General features: G+C 38.2%; 1 protein-coding gene across 10 annotated transcripts in view; it reads right to left on the bottom strand.

Annotated features, from left to right (window-relative positions):
• The window catches only part of BMP2K (BMP2 inducible kinase), a 126,635-nt gene that overhangs the window by 32,182 nt on the left and 74,529 nt on the right, over nucleotides 1-19,924 (bottom strand). For 7 of the 10 annotated variants that reach the window (XR_007507893.1, XM_049815554.1, XM_049815563.1 and 4 more), the window contains 7 exons: nucleotides 8,830-8,948; nucleotides 7,401-7,506; nucleotides 5,555-5,697; nucleotides 5,136-5,257; nucleotides 4,056-4,137; nucleotides 3,283-3,415; nucleotides 620-723 (listed from right to left, as the gene is read on the bottom strand). Coding sequence is in view for 9 of the 10 variants with exons in the window: in XM_049815554.1 (XP_049671511.1) it covers nucleotides 620-723; nucleotides 3,283-3,415; nucleotides 4,056-4,137; nucleotides 5,136-5,257; nucleotides 5,555-5,697; nucleotides 7,401-7,506; nucleotides 8,830-8,948 (809 nt within the window). In the remaining variant the exon portion in view is untranslated. Of the gene's footprint in view, nucleotides 1-619; nucleotides 724-3,282; nucleotides 3,416-4,055; nucleotides 4,138-5,135; nucleotides 5,258-5,554; nucleotides 5,698-7,400; nucleotides 7,507-8,420; nucleotides 8,568-8,829; nucleotides 8,949-16,126; nucleotides 16,233-19,924 lie in introns of those variants that run through there. The other 3 variants (XM_049815559.1, XM_049815561.1, XM_049815562.1) reach the window with 3 other exon arrangements.

The raw sequence follows: 19,924 nt of genomic DNA, 5'->3' as shown, positions 1-19,924 counted from the left end.
AATCACTTTACAATACTGAACATCATTGATGTGCCCTCAAATTCCACTGCACAGTAACTAGATCTGTGAATGAGACAATCTTTGAGAGAAAGCTCAGACTTTCAAAGAAAGTTCAAACTCACATGGAAAATAAGGGTAGGAATACAGGCTAACCAAGGCACTATTCTGTTTGCCTTCCAGTTCACCGTAGTCATTCCAATGGATTAACATAACAGCTAAGGATGATTAAGAACAAGAGTTTATCCAGAACAAACAAAAAAACTCTTGATGCTACAGTTATAACATTAAACCTTCTTTTGCCAACAAGTTTAAGTTCTGTAGTATATTTCATATTAATTGTATGTGACGAGATTAGTAATGGTTAAAACATTGTCAGGTATTGGTACAGTATCAGTATAATTCATGAAGCTATGCCCTCAAAATTTAAAAATATTTTGTGTAGGTAGCTAATATTGCAAGTACACAATATCAGCTCTAAGCATACTCTGCTCTATGTTTTATAATCTAGGAACAAGGTTTATGATGGAATTGAAATAATATTTCTCAGCTGATTTGACAGACTTCTCTCGATGCCACCTACGAAACACACTGAAGAAAGAAAAAATTAAAGACTACTTACATTAATGTTAGACACTGGACAATCCTTTTTGGCACATTTAAAGGCAAAGAAAGATACTTGAAAGATATCGGGTCTCTGTTCTTGATCTGGTTCAAGCATATATCCTGCAAAGACCAAATTATCACTGTTGGATATCAAAAAGCCTGTTGAGATAGCATGCTACCATCAAGAAGAAATTTAGCAGCTCTGCTGAATGAGCTTACCCCAGAATCAGTTTTATTGTTATATTGGTTTTGGGGTGTGGTTTTTTTAGTACTTTTTCTCAAGTCAAATAGTGTCTAGGGTCAAACACAATTCAAGAATACGTATGCTGTTTGATATTTTGACACTGAGTTGTGGAAAGAATAGCTGAACTGAAGTAGTAATTAATAGCTTCAGAGAGAAACAACAGAAAACCAACTCATAGACCTAGAATTTTCTAGGGTTAATACAAAATTCAATGTAGCTAACAGAAGATCCACAGTTATATCTAACTGTATCAGGCTAAGGTTCTACATCATATTTTGTCTTGCAGGTTTAGTTGGTTATGCATGCTTTTGTATATTTAAGAAAAATATAGTTCCACAGATAAAAGGATTTTCTCCTGATAAGACACAGAATTTCACATGTCCCCCCCAAACATTAGCTTCCCAAATTACAAGGTGTGCTGTTTTTCAAGCAAATCGAAGTTACTTTGTGTTGTTTACTATACGATACTGAGTACACAATCAGGAAATCTTGCCTAAATGACCCGAGAACCCAAATAAGCAGTGAAAGGTATTTTCTAAACAAGTTAACCCTCTAAAAATATGTTGAGCTACAAAGAAAATGAATAACCTACGAAAACTTAACTTCTCGGTTTTGATGAGAAACTTGAGCTACATTTCCAAAACTGTTCAGTAGTACAGCCAACCTTAAACAAGATTTTGTAAAAAATCTTGCAGTAATTAAAAAAAAAATCTATCATTTTAGACAAATATTACAATTTTACTCAAAGCCATTAATTCATGGCCACTACAGTTCACAGCAAGTTTTATTTTTAATGGGTTTTACTAAGTAAGGCAGATTTAAACTTGCAATGATGACACCATTAAGTGGAAACAGAACGCTTATCACGAAGTGACTCCTGCCACTTGATTCTGATATCTTAGATTTATGAAGTAGAGAATGTTTAGCCTGTCGCTCCCCACTCGCCACCTTGTAAAAGAGCTGATATGAAGCCAGAAGTCCCTGACGTACTTTTTATGACCAACTGCAGCTTTTTTTGGCTTTCATTCCAAATTGAAAGAAGTTTACATTATGAGATTCTTCCCCACCCACATATATTCCATGCCAGCAATGCTCATCTTGGCACAGCACTTCATGAACCTTAATAAATCAGCACTCATACTTTCAAGATGACAGGATTAAAACCTGTACTCTTCTAGAAGTAGCATTGTGACACAGAGAAAAGTATTTAAAGATTTGAAAATTCGTCTCATTTTGCCAGTTAAGTATTTGTAGAAGGTAAATGCTTACCATGGTAACCACTATTTCTTTATTATTAATGTGCTCAAAAAAGTGGTTTGGATTTAGTATTTCCTATTACATAAAAGCACAAACTGTGTGGTCAACACATTGGTAACTCAGAAATAAATTTCAAGAGCTCCTGTTCGAACTTTCTCAATTTTTCATGTTCTGTCAGTTGCACCCCTCCAAGTTTATCTGCTCGAAGTTCAAAATAAAGACAAGTGAAAATACTCACTATTATTGTAAATATTAAATCCTGTATCTCTCTACATGGATAACAGATCAATTGACCTTGTTGTTGTCCTAAATTTTCCTTGACACTCTTTGTGCTTTGAAGCTTTTGCCAGAGTTCATGTCCAACACTTAGGGCTGCATGAACTTAATCAGATTTTTGTTCTGTTATAAATCATGGAACTACAATAAAAGCACCCCCAGTGCAATTCATCTCAGTACATGTAAGTTTCTACACTAAACTTGCACTTCAAGTTCATCTAAGCACAACTAACTTGGACAGATAATACTATTAACTGTCTGATGTTCCATAGAAAATACACACTTAAGTGCAAAAAGGAACTACGAGTAAATTAAGAGCTTCTCTTCATTCCCATTATCCCTTCGTGGTTTCCCACTACCTAATTAAAAAAAACAAAAGTCATCCACGCCTCCCAAAGAAACCAAAAAATTCTTTTCATTTCAGCAAAGCTCTTCTGAGTTGAGAAGTACAACTTAATCTGGCAGGTCTCAGCACCCACCATTTTATTCTGTTTCAATTCTGAAGTTATCAACTCATCCACTAAATGCCCAGAATACAGTAGCCAATTTTAACACGTCAACTGTGCAGGAGAAAGACTTGTTCGTACTTCATTCACCTGGCACACATTAAGCACCATTTCAGAGAAGTTTCCTCTAGGTATCTGAAATTCCTCTCTAGGCTGGCACCTCCAATCTGTACCCTGTGGCACAGTCCACCATTGAGCGAACGGATACGCAAGCCTCCTTTCAAGGGCAAGTACAGGAGTTACAAAACAGATGGTAGCCAAGAGCAACTCCCACTGTTCACTGAACAACCCAGCCAGTCTGCACCAACCATCCAAGCCACTCGCCTCCACTAGCAGGATCTTCTGTTTTATTTGATTCATGAAGCAAAAGAATTTCCATGCTGCCCAAATACTTACTTATCAAACAGTGTATACTATGAGAGTATCGGGAATTGTCTGGAATGGTAAAGCTTCCATCGCAAATAGCAACTTGACTTTCTCCAAAGGGAAGTGAGAAGAAACAAAGTTTATACAGCAAGCAGCCAAGTGCCTGTAAAAAACAAATACAGGCACCATAAAGGGTTGAAAGTAAGGCTTTTTGCACAATAAAGCAGCACCAACAAGAAACAAATTGCATCCTAGCTACAGCTGAAGCTTACACTGTTATGTAGAAGCTACATTATGAAACACTTTATTCATGTGACAAGCTGATAAAGCAGCTCTAAAAAGGCTTTCTTTCCCACTGAATCCTATGTTCAACAACGAAGTACCAGAATTAGAGCATAACCCAAGAGCTGCATTAACATTGTCATATTACCCAGAGATACCAGTAGCATTTCTGCTGAATTTAGTCTTTATTTAGTTCACTGCACATCACCTAATAAAAACACCTTTCCTTATCCTGCTGCTAACAGGTTTCCAACAAGGAATCACTGGTGACTATGAAGCAGCAAGCTGAGTGACAAGAAGGAAAACAATTCTAAATCATGTTCCCCTTAACTCAAAATGATCATCAGACACGGAATTAATTTTAATTACAGAAGTCGTAACTACCAAATATACCTCTACTATACTCTACGTTGTCTGAAAGCTAAATATGTTGTGCAGCTATACAATTAGTTTTTCAAATAGCCAATGCTGCTTTTAACTTCCCCCCACACCTCTTAATTAGTACCTGATTTTTTGCTTACCCAGATATCTGCCTTGGTAGTAATTGGTTTTCCGCCATAAAGATTAATCATTTCGGGAGCTCTGTATGATAGCGTTGTATACCTAGCAGTATATAATTAAAAGAGGACATCGATGAAAAACGTGCCTCGGAACTGAAAGAGTGTTTTCCTGCATCTGCCACACACACATCATTCACACCCAAGTTTCAGATATGCACCTGGAACTGTTGTACACAATCCAAGTCATTTATTGCATTTACAGCATCACAGAAAATATTTGGAGCAGCAACATAAAATTATCATACACTAGAATAAATATTTAAGTCGGCTAAAACCTGCTTTTAATGGTATTTCCCCAGCACATGTACTTCTGCAAGAGTCACTCTGCTTAAATACTGCCATAACCAGTCATTTTAAAGATGTAGTGTAAGAGTATTACCTATCGCATCATGAAACATGCGGAATGCAGACTTCAAAAAAACCTAACATCTCGAAGTAATCACTAAACTGGTAGTCAAAGCATTTTTCAGAGCTGGGAAAAAAACCCCGTATCACTTTATAACTTGAGAACAAATAGCCTCTATTTATTCCTCTGCAGTAATTAGCCTCAATGGGCAAAACCAAACTAACACGTTTTCAAAAGTGTGTCTGTAATAAAAGTTAAAATATTTTTCTGATCAGTCTTAGAGGAATCAACATCTACCTTACTTTATAAATAAGACTCTAAGTAAATCCATATTCCAATGCTTAACATCAGGTCTTTTTCTTTCATACAATTAGCCGTATTAAAATAGCACAAATTTAAACTATCAAACTCCTAAAATGGCCAGTAGTAGCCAGACAAACATTTTTGAACCATTTAATTTCAGAACAGCATGCTTTTTTCCAAGAGTTTTATTCTTGAGTATCAGTTTTGCAAAAACAATCTGTGAATAAATGGAAGAAGTCTACATTACCAAATAGTTCCTACATTTTACTACATTTATGTCAACATTCGTTTAAGTTCAACCACTAAGTTCAATTCATAGTAAGATACATGCACACTGCACAATAATACATGGAGTTTCCTGCTTATGATAGGTCACTTAAAAGTGAACTTACTTTTTAATTTCTTCTTCAACCAAGTTAACACCATCTTTTTGAGGATTAAGGTATTTGTTAGTGGCACTGCCAAAATCACAGAGAACATAGCTCCCGCTGTCATTTAACAATATATTCTCCACCTTGAAAGGAAATCAACAAACAGAAACATTAGATGAAAGTAATGGCATTAATTTCAAAGTTAACTGTTACTACGCATTCTCATACACAAACAGGAAAGTTCACAGAAAAATCAATTGACAGACTTGCCATTAGCAATAACTGACATCTTACAGTTTAGTCTCTCTGTTTACAGCTCCACCAACAGCAACTGCTTCCCTAACTAGAAGTCAGTCTTACTGAAATATCTCCTATATTCTAATCCTTTTTAAGTAGATCATTGTTTTAAATCTCAATGTTTCTTTTTATTAAGTTCATACCTTTAGATCACGGTGAACTATAGGTGTTTTGCACTGATGCAACCGGGCAACAGCTTCACAGGTATCACAAAATATTCTCATTACTTCTGACTCAGTAAAGCCTGTCTGCAGATGCTGATTCATCTGATTCACAACTTGCCCAGCTAAAGAAACAATAACGTAATATTTTTTTTTTAGTAATTCCTATCATGTACAAAAGTAAAGACTTATCTATATGCAAGAATTCCACAAATAAGATGTAAGAAAGTTTTCCACAGTCACTGTATTTAAAGAAAACAAACCTGGTTTTCCAAACATGCACTCTTACATCATCCTACATAGAAAAATTACTGTCTCAAATGAAAAAAAGAGACCCTGTGACTGAAACCCGTTTGGGAGCAACTGTCACAAACACAAAGAAGCATCCATCAGACAAAGGTGTTACCTCAAAAGCATGTCTTCCATTTAGATCCATAGCCAAAACCCTGGCAGCCAACCAAGCTTAATTTAATTTGAATTCTAGACACACTCTCTCTTTGTCTTTCTGGGAGACAAAGGCAGGGGGTAGGGGGTGGGAGGAGCAGGGGAAAGAGCCCAAATCCACCCTTTCAGAAAGGCCTCACTTAACCTCCTCACACGTTTTTTTCTAAGATCAGGAATCATTATTTGCCTGTTTCTTCAAGTAATTTTACCAGATAATACTAGCTCTTCCTACCACAATGCTCACTTAACACTAAGAGACTAAGCAAGACTCATTATCTGCAGGGCCTTGCTGAGCATTCCATTGAAACAAGGACACTTTGCAAAAGAAAACCCTAACACTGTCAAGTCATCTGACAGTTGACATCCACGTGGCTATTTACCATTATAATTAAAGAAAGAGTGCTACCAACAGGGAGTCAGAAGTGAACTCCCACAAGGGTACAGAAATTCACCCATACAGCAGGGCAGAGGGCCAAAAATGAAGCCATTAGTTTTCAAGTTCTCCTTATTCCCTTTCCTAAAACATACATCAAGACTGTCTTTAGCTCCTTAGGGTACAGATTGCACAAGCTGTATCATTTACTGCTTCTACTGCAAATAAAACCAACATAAAACTCAAGTTAAAGTATTCTTCAAGCGTTACAAAGAGGTGGGTTTTCTTTCTAGTGTAGAAATACTTAGTTTGTTTTTGTAGCACTCGTTCTTATATCATCACCTATTTGGGTTAGCCACCATCTCGTATTATTATGTTGGGGTCTAGTCACCCTAAATTTTAGATAAACTTCAGAAGTTAAACTCAATAGCGAGTTTATTCCAATGCATTTGTGAGGTGGGGAAAAAGAATAATCTAGAAACTACCTGTTTTTATATATTATTTGAAACAAAGTTACATTATAAAGCAGGACCACAGGACTTTTTTTTTTTGGCAAGCATTATCAACACTATACTATGCTCATTTATAACCAGTCACCTGTCAGATAACAATATTAAAAATGCTTTACTATTATCTTAAACAAAAACAGCAGAGGGAGAACAGCAGCAAAAACCTTGCCAATCTTTCCTACCCAATTATGTTCCAGCCACAGTTGATTGGCACAAACAGAAGAGAAAAATTTCACTCTATACTTATACAAATAATTTCCCCATTTCTGATCATACTTAATTACAAAGCCATGTGAAACTGACATCTACATTTTCTCACTGTTTAACAGCTCAGTGCCTAAGTAACAACACAAACAGAAAAGCAAAGAAAATTGGATTCCAGCTGTGAGATATGTATGTTAACCTTTTATATTAAGGGAACAATTCTAAGTAAAAATCCCAGGTGAATAATACAAACATTTTCCCTGCATTTACTCTGAAAACCTAAGAGTTTTCTCCTTACCTCGACAGTACTCCATGAGAATGAGTACCTCCCAAACATTATCACTTATGGAGTTAACAGCACAATCCAAATAGCTCACAATATTCTTGTGCCCAGATAACTCTTTCTGGAAAAAAAAAAATACATTACACTTAAGCACAGAAAAATTTAAACAAATAAAAGATAGTACAAGTTTCCAGACAACCATTTAGGATTTCAAGTAAAGTTATCCCCTGCCCCATATCCACCACTCTTGAGAAAGTACCACAATCGCAAAACATAACCTCATCACTGCCAGCAATATCAGAGTGACTGCTACATATCAAACACAATGCAATTACCATTCAGAAAAGAACATTCACGTGCTTTTTACTGGGCAGTGCAAACACATCCGAATTGCTGCATTCTAAAACAACGTTGTGAACTAGTAATAACTAGAGCCTTGATATGCAGGAGATGTAGAACCACTGAGCTACTCGTGCCCATGCTAAGTTAAATTGAAAAACAATAATTTAGTTATTTAAAAAGGTAACTGGAAAAAAGCCACTACTGTTGTAGTCTGAACTATTACAAAGTTTTACAAAGTTATTACACACAAGCAACTGAAGGTGTCTGCAAGGAAGAAAAACAACTTGAGCCACTTAAAATCTGGAATTAAGCAATGCTTATTTCACATCTGACTATACAAGTGTCATCATCTATACTACAGAGTTTCTGCCTGTAAGATAACTTAAGGTTTATGTTAAAGTACCTCTTATATAATTAAATAGGTGCTGCTATGATTAGAACGTGTGTAAGCTAGAAGTGTATGGAGATGGAGGTAAATAGTCTTCATAGTTCCTGCTAGAAGGCAGTATAACATATTTTCTCTTGCCCAGTTAGCAACTAATTTAATTTTTTTCTTAATTTTTTTTAATTTGTCAAATAATCATATACCCAAGTGTGCCTGACTAAACCTTCTAATTTATCCTTATTTGCTAGTCATCTGCTGAAAAACAATAGAACCTCTGATGATGTAGGGGAGTTAAAGTACACACACACCAGTTACCCCAATACTGGACTGCAACTTGGAGAACATGCTTACGCCTGCTCAGGACAACAATACTTCTGGAAGCCAACAGCAGCATCATTCCGTTAAGAGAGCTGTGGCACATGGAGGCCTTGAGAATTTAAGGTACCGCTGCACACCTGGAAGAAATTACTTTAGCTTGGCAACCAGATGTACTGACCAAACTGACCGTGGTATCAAATCCACTTTTTATAATTGCTTTATAAGTTATTCACACACCAACCCTAAACTCGCCATTAGTTGCAGAAACTAACAGTGCAAAATTGGGACTGCAAGGCCAAAAGAAAAGGGGGTCTAGAAGCAATTGTCATTTAAGAAGCATTTGGTGTACGTATATTACAAATGAATACATTCTCCAGTTACAAATAATGACCTTCTTACCATTATAGTGATTTCTCTCTTGCATACGTTGAGATCCGGCACATTATTAACATACATTCGTTTCAGTGCACAACGTATCCCACCATGGGTACGTACCAGAAACACTGTTGAAAAGCCACCTGGAAAAAACAATTACAAGCAAATGAAGCTACTTGAGTTTTTGTATTCCTCCAGCCAACATCACTATACACTAAGAAATGCATAGGAAAGTCTATGGCAGTCACCGAGTGAAGAGTAACAAACACTTAAAAGGTTACAAAGATTTGCTACCTCAACCCGTTTCACATAGGTGAAGTATTCTTGACAAAAGCCTAAGAGCGTTACTATTCTGTTACAACATCAAACAAATATATTTGAAAAGCATTTTCACATTCAAATATATCAAGCCCAATGCGAAGTCTGTGTATTCGGGTATCAACCCTCAAGTACCTTCAGAGTCATTCAGAAACTTGAACAAAGCAAATGTATTCTCCAGATCTTCACAAATTTTAAATCCCCCAATACTTGATAAAGGTTATTATTAATTCCCTAAGCCTACATTTTTAAACAGAGAAATTAAAACACTGAAAAAAAGAGAGTCTTGAGAGATACTGAAAAAGTCATACAGCTTTTCGGCACAGCCTAAAAGACAGATGGAACCTCCCTGCAATCACAGACAGTGCAAGCAATCAACTCTGAAGTAGTGTTTTTATTTGAACCCATACTAACTACCCAGTTAAGAACTAAACATTTTCCCACAACTAGTCCCATCAGGACCATTCTTAATCCCAACACAGCAGCATGAACTACGAGTCATATACACTCAAGCCCACCTCCCAGCTTCCCAGGATGAGTTTTTTCTTTTTCTCTTCACTGGTAGAAAAGAATCATGTAGACAGGAATTACGCAGAGAAGCAAAGTGAAACAGCCTACACTTCCAAACATTCAGGCAAACCCAAGAGAAAAACAACACTCTGCAGTTTCATCTGTCTGTTACCTTTAAGCACTGCTCAAGGCCTCAAGCAGATTACATTAGCATGCCTCAAGGTTCACACACACAGCTTTCCCACAGTTTTAGGAAATCTGCCTCATAGAAGAGCTCGCGTAAATCCGTACTTTACTTAATTGACTGCTGTCTGATGGTAAGCCAACTATTACCATGGGAACTTTCAACTAGTGCAAAAACTCAGGTATACAATCAGGACAGAAATATGTAAATTAAAACAATTAACTACTCAGATATTCAGGCAGGCAATTGAAATGCACGCATTTCACATTCCCTGATAGAATCTGCAAGCAGCATTTCACATTTCCTAATATAATCTGCAAGCAGCATTTATTAAGTATAATACACCTCATTTGATACAAGTCTCATGCTTGAGTAAACGTGCATGTAGTAATTCACAACTGAAACAGCTAAGTTTTACTAGGAAATTTTCCTGATGATTAAGTATATAATATTTTTTAACTTAATTGGTCATTTAGCCAAATGAAATGCTACACTGTCACAACAGAATAACTGCCAATTTTAATACAACAGCTGAAATTCTGCAGAATTATTATACTTAACCTAGTTTATGTAACAGGGCATTCCCAAAACATTAACAGGACACCCACTCTGAAAATTATTCAAGTTCTAATGCCAAACTCCAGCTGGGGCTGAAATGATCCTATAGGGCTCCCCGAATACCAGCCTGGGGAATAATATTCAGAGCGATGTGCAGACCTTCGGTAGTGGTAGATTTTTTTGTACTATCCTCTCAATAAAAAGAAGCTTCTTTTTTAAGCACCAATACTTGACCAAAAATATAAAGCAGTACTCGGGTAAAGCGCAAATGTCTAACGATTAGACAACAAAAATAACTTCTTGATTTTTTAACCAGTTTCGTAGCCTTAAAATTCTCTATGACTAGCAGGACGACAAGAACAAAATGCCGGATTTCAAGTTTCCCTGACGAGGGTTTTTATGTAACCAGAGCAGACATGACTGGATAAAAACAATCAGTAGGAAGTAGTGAAAAAAATCTAAATTCTCAGACAACCGCTCTTCTTGCCATTAGGTGGCAATATTAACCAAACTTGAACCCTCAAAAAAGACCTAAAAGCAGACCTATTCCCCATTTCACCAAAAAGTAAGTATGTGACCTTGAATTGTTTTCCATTAGTAAATATCACCACTATGGAAATCCTTTCATCAAGGAGCCAAGTGGCATAACTCTGAACAAAACTTGAATAAATATATTACTATTTACAGAAAACCTATTAGTCACCAATGTTCTGGGAACCTTTACCCAGGAAAATCCCAAACCATTAAACTTTAAACCTTTTCAGTCATTTCTGATGTCCAACTTCTCACTGAAAGCACCAAAGTAAGCAATAATCAGTGCTTTAAACATTCATGACAACTCTTCTTAAACATTGCTAAAGGTCAGGGTGGAGAAGGAGACAAGTACGTACATGGCCTTGTGCTATACAGAAACACTAGCGCAAATAACGAGTAGTTGCTTTGCCCAGAGACTCGAGATGGCACACTGAACAGAACTACACTTCCACATGTCCATCAACCTAGGAGCTGGCATTTCACCAACATTTTCAGAAGCTGAAAATTTTTTCTATTATCTCATAGCAGTGAAGACATATACAGTCTTTTCCATAACACAATGCATCCAAAAAAGCTTAAAACAAAACTGTTATAAGCTATGGCCTATAAAAAGATGACAAGGAAGTTCCACATGTTAAGCCACCCCCTTCTCTACACACTTCTGTTCTTTACCACCCATCACTACAATTCTGCTTGCCACCTTAAATTCCTGATGTAGTCAAGTCACAACACCCCCACATAGCATCCCACAAGTACCTCCTCATCTTCCCACAGACAAGAAATGCCACAACATGCTGCAGTTGGGCCCAAGACAGGTATGCAGGCACTAATTGACTAGCACATCATCTTCACATACTGGGCAACGAGCAACAGCTTTGCCAACTCTGAGGCCCTTCCATCAAAAAGCAACATAACTTCGGGCAGTCTTATTTATCAGAGCACCAAAGTTTACAGTACCTCTGTTGAAAAATTGACAGAAAGGGCAGTGACCAAAATGTAATAACCTAGCAAATTGCACATGCGCTCAGCCTGTCAACAGGTTTGGCAATACAATTGTATGAACCTCACTGCCCATACCCATTTCAGTGCAGCAAGCCCTTTAGTTTACTTGTCAGTAAATAATTTTAGATACCATCTAAAAATTGCCACCAACATGTTGAAGACAACAGTTCATAAGGCTACTGGGCACAGGCAGAGAGCGTAACGTCACAATCCCATTTTTTCTCCCTCATTCCACATCCTCAAGAGCCAACTCGAATGCAAATTGAGAGGCCGCAAAAAAGCAACTAGGGAAACCACAGGGCCACTGACACACTCAGCACTCAAGACCTGAATACAGGACTGACTGCAATTCTGAAGGGACTCGTATGCAAAGCAAAAGCACAAAAAAAAGTATCATTTTGCACAATGACAGCAGCACTCCATTTAGCCAGTCTGTATGGGCCCACATTAACTTTGCAAGAACATCCCACCGCCTTGCTGCTAAGTGCAAATGCATGAGGCACCGCATCGGGGGGCCTCACAACCAAGGCTCATCTCTGTTACTCTGAGACCTCGCCACAAAGAGCTAACAGGATGCTATTTTCCCCTCAGAACACACACGTCCTTTTCATTGTGTGCTGTATCATTAGAATGAAGTTATCTCTACTCCCTTTCCCAGATTTGAGACTTTGTACTGGTTTTGGCTGGGATAGCGCTGAATATCTTCATAGCAGCTAGTATGGGCTATGTTTTGCATTTGTGCTGCAAATAGTGTTCATAACACAGGGATGTTTTCGTTACTGTTGAGCAGTGCTCACACAGCACCAAGGCCTCTTCTGCTTATCACACCACTCCTCCAGCGAGTAGGTTGGAGGTGCGCAGAAAGTTGGAAGGGGACACGGCTGGGACAGCTGTCCCCAGCTGACCGAAAAGACGTTCCAGACCATACAACGTCATGCTCAGCATAAAAGTTGGGGGAAGAAGGAGGAAGGAGGGACATTGGGAGTTAGAGCATTTGTCTTCCCAAGTAACCATTACACATGACAGAGCCCTGTTTTCCTGAAGATGGCTGAACATCCACCGATGGGAAGTAACAAATTAATTCCCTGTTTTGTTTTGCTTGCGCGCACAGCTTTTGCTTTACCTATTAACTGTCTTCATCTCAACTCACAAGTTTTCTCACTTTTGCCCCTTGCAGTTCTCTCCCACATCCCACTGGGGGTGAGTGACCGAGTGGCTGTGTGGGGCTTAGTTCTTGTCCGGGGTTAAACCACAAAAGACTTGTAGGAGCCGAATCTCTTATAGTCTTTTATTTCCATCAAACTCATCGGAGACTTAAATACTCAAAAGTTACACAGGACAGTCACATCATGCAAGTCACTTTTTCCTTTAAATACTTGCCAAGAAGCCTTTCTATAGCATCTACAGTTATATAAGTCAGTAGACAGCAGAATAAAACGCTGAAGCTTTGACAGATAAACTCATTACAAAGCTCAGCAAGTTGAAATTCACACATCTTTCTTACCTTCAACAGCCATGTTTTTATCTTTACCATCCACTTTTGGGATCTTAACAGGCAAACTAGCAACGTTTCAGTCTTTTGTGGCTTTTTTTGTGGTTTTGTTTTTAAAACTAAATTCTACCTCAGCCATATTTTCTAGTCTGTTTTTTTCCTATGCATATTTAAGGTCAACCTTGAAAAATTTCAGGGGCCTCAACATTCTGTTTAAGCTTTACCATGTTACATTCCTGAAACTCTAAGAAGGAAACAATATAGCTGTCAGAACTCAAAATATCCTACTTGCTTACTGAGGAAGAACAAAATAAGGCTGAACAATCTTCCAGTACCTTTACCATCTTTCAGACTGCTGTTCTGTGAAGACAGACTAGAAGAGTATCAACAAAGATATTCTGAACAAAGTTATGCATATTTTAGATATAAAGGCAAGAAGATTTTTTTAATATACCATTAAAACATATAGAAGCACCAAATGTTGTTCCTCCAACTGGCTAACTACCTGACTATATACTCAAGTCTCAAACAAAAAGAACTTCACACATAGAAGGATTTTATCCGTAGAGTTATAAAAAATAACCGCTACCCACACCTGTAAATGCTGAACCAGAAACAGTAGCTACTACAGTCACTCTCACAAAACCAGCAAGGTATAAAAGCTTCCCTACAAATACATTAAAACCTGGCTGTTACAGAGAGGTGGCCAAGTTCTACAATCTGTTTCCATTTTGACACAAATAAATACTCAAAAATAAGTTTTTATAAAGCTAATTGTTATATAAAAGTCTGTTTTCAGATATAGTATTTACATCCAGTTTTCCTGTACATTTCAGAAAAGCTGAAATAAATGAGTAGATGTGGTAAGCAACAGATCCTCTTAGTTCTTATGCACCTACACAATCTGGACAGTTAGATATTTAGTAACTTCCTCAACTAAATATAATCTTGAGTTTAAAAAAACCAGTTTGTGAGAAAACTAACCCTTAAGAGATGTAAGCCCGAAAAGGGCCTGTCAGGCCAGCATGACTTCCTCCACTACAGCACAGTTCCAGAACTGTCTTTACAGTCATTATGTAAAGGTGTTGTTAATAAAGCTCAATAACCTAAAAGATAGTTAATTTATTTCTCATTTGAAGCCAGTTTGCAAGTTCTGCTCTGTTTCATATGACCTTGGCCAGTGAGATGGCCTTGTGCCCCTCTCTCCACAAAGCAGGATAAACAGGTTGAAGTGCAAATTATTTTCCAGTGATCCATCTACTCACACACACGCTGCTAACCTTCCCCCCCCACACACACACCCCCCCCTTTGGAATGAGATGGCTATCCATCCACACACTGTTATTCTTTAAAGTAACAGATCTGGCTTTTTTGCCTTTCAGATCATCTAACATACAACAATCATTTAGGCTCTAAGTAAACTTCTGCCTTTAGCAATACTTTCACTGCTATCTTACTTGGCATCCCTTGATGCCTAGATCACTCTGTACACATATCTCCTCTCTGTTAAATCTAAAGCCAGAAGTCATCCAGCTGTCTCAATTATATTCCAAAATCAGGCTGACCTGCAGCCAGAGATACCCTCCTACCGAAGTTACACACCTCCTGAAATTGCATAGCCTTCTGAACCCTATAGTTTGCCAGCCCAATACACAAGCGTGAACCATTTTACAGACTACGAATGCACTCCAACAGAATAAGACCAGTCCCTCTCAAAGTAGTAGCATAAATGCATTGCACATTGGCTCCAAACAATATGAAGAAATAAAAACCTTCTTGCAAGTCCATAACGAAGGACAGCAGAAAGGCCTCATTAAATGTTTCAAGCACATGCTCTGTGCCGGAATAAAAAAAAAAACACCAACCAACAAAAAAACACAAAACAAAAAACCAACCACAAACAACTCTGAGCTCTATAGCTTTATGGGGTACCAAGACACCAAAGAAGCCAGCGTCCAAAATAACAGGACACTTATGAAGAATAATCAGCAAAGTAGTCCTTCTCCACAAGAAAAGCATGACCTCATGAAAAAAACAGCTCTTAACACCCACATGCACTTCCATACAGAGCACTGGGGAAGGCCATTTTTTTAATAACTGTTAAGCACCACATTGATGTGCTATTTTACCAGGAATTTTGAGTAACCTCCTTTCTGCCACAGTTGCAGATGAACCCATGTCAAAAGCAATTTCTTGCAGCTCGGTTTTGATCACATCTTCACATAGTATATAATAAACACAGATCATTCTAGGAGCTCAGAGCATACTTCTCCCATCCTGATACACTGCTAACATGCTGCACAGGCCTCTCTTCCATTCTGCTGCTCAATTTCTCCTCTCCTGATGTACTGCTACAATGCCTTTAACTTGCTAAATTCATTGGCACCCTGTTAGGATAATTACAGGGCATTTCCTCAAATTATCAGAAAATCCCTCCTTCCCGCAACAAAGGAAGTCCTTCCTCCACAGAGGCAGTCTTCTGTTAGTCAGTACAGACGTTTTATTGCAGACTTATTTATGGAAGCCATAGACTAAGAGCATACACAAGAAATACTTGAGTTTTGCATAGAGAACACTATTTAGTTCTTCAAGCTAATAAATTTTTTATCTATTTGTGACAGCGAAACATTTAAAAACACACAGAACTTAAACATTTGAAAATTTTTAATCAGACACCAAACATCGCATGATTGTTGAGATGCTACGTATTAACAGAAACTTACAATGCAGTTTGCAAGCTTTATGAAGAATTTTTACTCAAGCACTTCATTTTTGTCAAAACCTCCACAGGGCAAGGAAGCCACTGACCACGGTTCTGCATTTCCGTTCCTGAAGCACCTCTGCACGAGAAAATGATGTGACATCCCATTAATGAAAGTGTCAGTTCCCTAGCAATGTGACAAGAATTCCTGCAACAGCTGCTATATATCTCATGTTGTACACTAGGCTTCCAGAGCATGGGTTGAAGGTCATACAGTTTTCATCAGCCCCGTACACTGCCACCATTTCATATGCTCCTACACTGCTGCCTCATTGCACCAGTCGCTGCTAGCCCCGAGCTCAGCAAGAGCATTCCAGCTCCCAGGAAGGTGCCGTACGTGAGCTGTCCCACCACCCTGGCTGTATGGCTGCCAACTGAAGCTGTAAGACCTGTGTTTGCGGAAAGCACTGTAAAGTGGCCTTCCCGCTGAATAAAGGCACTATTACATGACACTAATCATATATATGCACATTTACATTTTTATATATTCTTATGTATGCTCTTGTGTGTGTATTTTTAGTAAAGCATACTGCACAAGTCTCAGGCGTGAACACGAGGCTCTGAGACATGGCTCCATCCGGAAAAGCAGTTGACAGATGTTGCCTGCAAGCTGAAGAGCTCGGCATTCCCACAACCAAAAGCAGAAATAGCTCCCTACTTTTAAAATAATCCATTTCTACATACACATACACACACACACACACATTTTGGAGCTCTGTATTTCTCCACTTTATTTTAAGCATGCAGACAACGCATTCCAAGGGACATACCACTGTTCCTTTTCCCACTGCCCACACAAATTCCCACCGTGTAACAATCTGAATATCAGGGCTAGTTTAAACAAGAAGCACTGCTTTCTTCAAACCAGCATCTGCTCTTAAAGCAGCACTGTGAAAATAGCAGCTGTGAAACACATACCAACAGGACATTACAGTACACCCCATAAAAAGCAGGTCTGCTATGCATACCTCTATCTGCTAATTGGACTGTTACCCATGCTGATGAGCAGGCACTCTCACATTTTATTTCTTCTTGCACCAAGTGCAGTCCAACTTAGCAAAAACCTTTGACATAAGCCCCTGAGACTACTTGGGGCATCCAAGACACTTCGACTTACTAAGGTGCTCTGGGAAAGCTGAATTAAGGTCTGCTATGGATTTCTGTGAAAAGTTTTCTTATTTAGTAACACCTGTGCACCAGACATGCCCAGCTGCCAAACTGAAAAAAAAAATTTATCTGGTGTTCTTACTGGAACAGGGATAAGCAGTTATGTTGCAAAGGAGAGCATACAAATGCCAAATACACAAATCACTTCATTTTTTAGCCATTTAAAAATAATTAGATCACCTGCTACAGTGTGCAGTCATAAACAAAACCCACAGAAGCCAGTGATGCCAACAGGTACTAATATTTTTATCATAAAGAAGTAATTAAGCTTTAGTCCCAGCAAAGTCCACATACTTAGAGACTTCAACTTGTCAACTATACTTTCTCTTAACATGAAAAATCCTAAAAGCTTGCTACAGAGCAAAAAATTAACTCTAGGCAAATTTAAGTGCTACACAGCATGCTACAGGGAGCTGCCCAGAAATCACAGGAAAACTCAAGACATAGACAACAGCCAAGACAGACAGTGGGGTGGAATAGAGATGAATATTAAAAATATCAGTCCAAAATTGGCATCTTTTTCTTCTTTTAAATCCCAAGAAGTATTCCTGTGGCACTGACCTCAACGTTTTTTCCTCAGTCGTGAAGTTAGTATTCATCAAAAAGCCTTAACAGTAATTTTTAGCCATCACCTCTGACAACACTGTCATTCCCTCCTGGCCTGTAAGGACCAGCAAGGAAGCATGAGATAGTCAATGGTTTTACATTGCAGCTTGTTTAGGTGAAGTCCTCTAAATTTTGAAAATCCTATCCTCTGTAAAGCCTCTGCTGCCTGCCACCAGGCAACATCCCTCTCAAGGAAAAAATATCTAAAGAGAACGACCCTAAGTCAAGCACATGTGCATGTGAGAGCAACAAAGATACTATTAACTTGCCTACCTATTCTGTCAACCCAGTATTAAGCGCATTTTTTAAATTGTCATTTAATGAGGTCATACAGACTTTGGAACATTCTTCTTCTGTATGGTGCAAACCTGTTCTAGTCAGCTAGAGTCCTACAGCACTATGCTGGATTGTCAACTCAAACTACTACAGACACCTTACAAGTTTAAATGCCAACATTACAGTTCTAGATTTAAGGAAGTTTTGTCTGACAGCTGGCCAATCGAGATGCTCAAGCTTTGATCCAGCCAACAGCAAAAGGAACAAGGCTCAGAATCCTGCATTAAAGACAACCAAGCTACATGGTCCTTCAAGTATCCAGGTGACTCACTTTCCATAGTTGACTACTATAATGACAACACTGCTTCCATGCCATCTTCTGTCTGCCTCAACTATTTTGCTTCTAGAGAAATAAAAATAAACCCCAATTTCCTAATGCAGGAACTATTTGCAAACTATTTGAATTTACCACAACTACCGAAATAGACACACTTGCAATTCCTGCAATATTCTGTCAAGCTTAAGAAAGATGAAAACACACCAAGTAGCTGGTTTAATGCATGCTCAAAAAAAAAGGCAAACGTTTGATACAGCCTGTAATACACCTTATGCATGCAAGACAAAACATTATATTTCTTAGGTTAAAAACGATCCCTTTACCCCATACTCTTGTTAGAAGAAATATGAAAAACCTCTCTACATTTCCATTTTGAGTCAAGCTGCCTGAGAATGTCACAACTGCTGTACAACTTTGATAGATTATTTTATCACCTCCTCGTGCTATTCCCTGTTAAAAAAAAAAAACAACTAACATTTACCTCTACAACCATATTTAACAGATTCTTGTATTTAAGTGAACTAATATTTTACCTTCTCTCATAAGGAAGAGAGCACAGAACCCGACTAGTAGAGCACCAACGGTTCAATTAATTGATAGCGAATATCAAAACATTAACCTCTTTTCACCTCTAGATTCTGCAATCATGTTGTAACAGAAATTACTTAAGAGTATTAAACAGCTCCATTATCTGTACTAACAGAAACCGAAAGTAGGAAATTAAGGTAAAATTTGGCAACAAGTCACAATCTGCTGGGCTTCATTCCACAAAGTCAGCTCTTAAAAGTTCCAGGGCTACACTGTCATGCAGAGAGGAAAGGGTACTGTAGTTCTTTCTATCAAAAAGAACGAGAGCTTTCTTCTCACAGAAAGAAGACAAGTATTTATGTTTTAAGAGATTAATCCAGCCTGCTCCCACCCTTGGTGGGGACAAGGAAACACTTCAGCACAACATAGAGTTGTCAGAGATACCTTATGCAGTTTACTGTACAAAGACAGTACAAGAGTTGGTTTACAGGCACATCAGTAACAAAAGCAAAACAGCATTCAGTTCAGCATCTCCTAGTTCACTGCTCACTGAAACTCATTTTCCAGTCTGGAAACAACTCTATCTTCCAACAACGCAAGGATTTTCAGGTGACTTGTACTTTTGAGATGTACAGTAATGCAACCAATCCATTTATTTTCTTCAAATTCTTTCCTTCTTTGCAAATGCACTTCTTGCACATCCCAGTACACCTGAACAAACATGCTTTCTCTTTATAGGGCAGATCAGCATTTTTAAAGCAAGTTACCTTTGTACAGGCCCACAAAGTTCTGCTGATTCTCCCATCCACAGTGCACTACAACAGTTATAACTGCATCCTTAACTTG

This window comes from Accipiter gentilis, chromosome 12, assembly GCF_929443795.1.
Source record: "Accipiter gentilis chromosome 12, bAccGen1.1, whole genome shotgun sequence".
NCBI lineage: Eukaryota > Metazoa > Chordata > Aves > Accipitriformes > Accipitridae > Astur > Astur gentilis.
The sequence above is the reverse complement of the archived record's forward strand: the minus strand, read 5'-3'. Positions and strand labels throughout refer to the sequence as shown.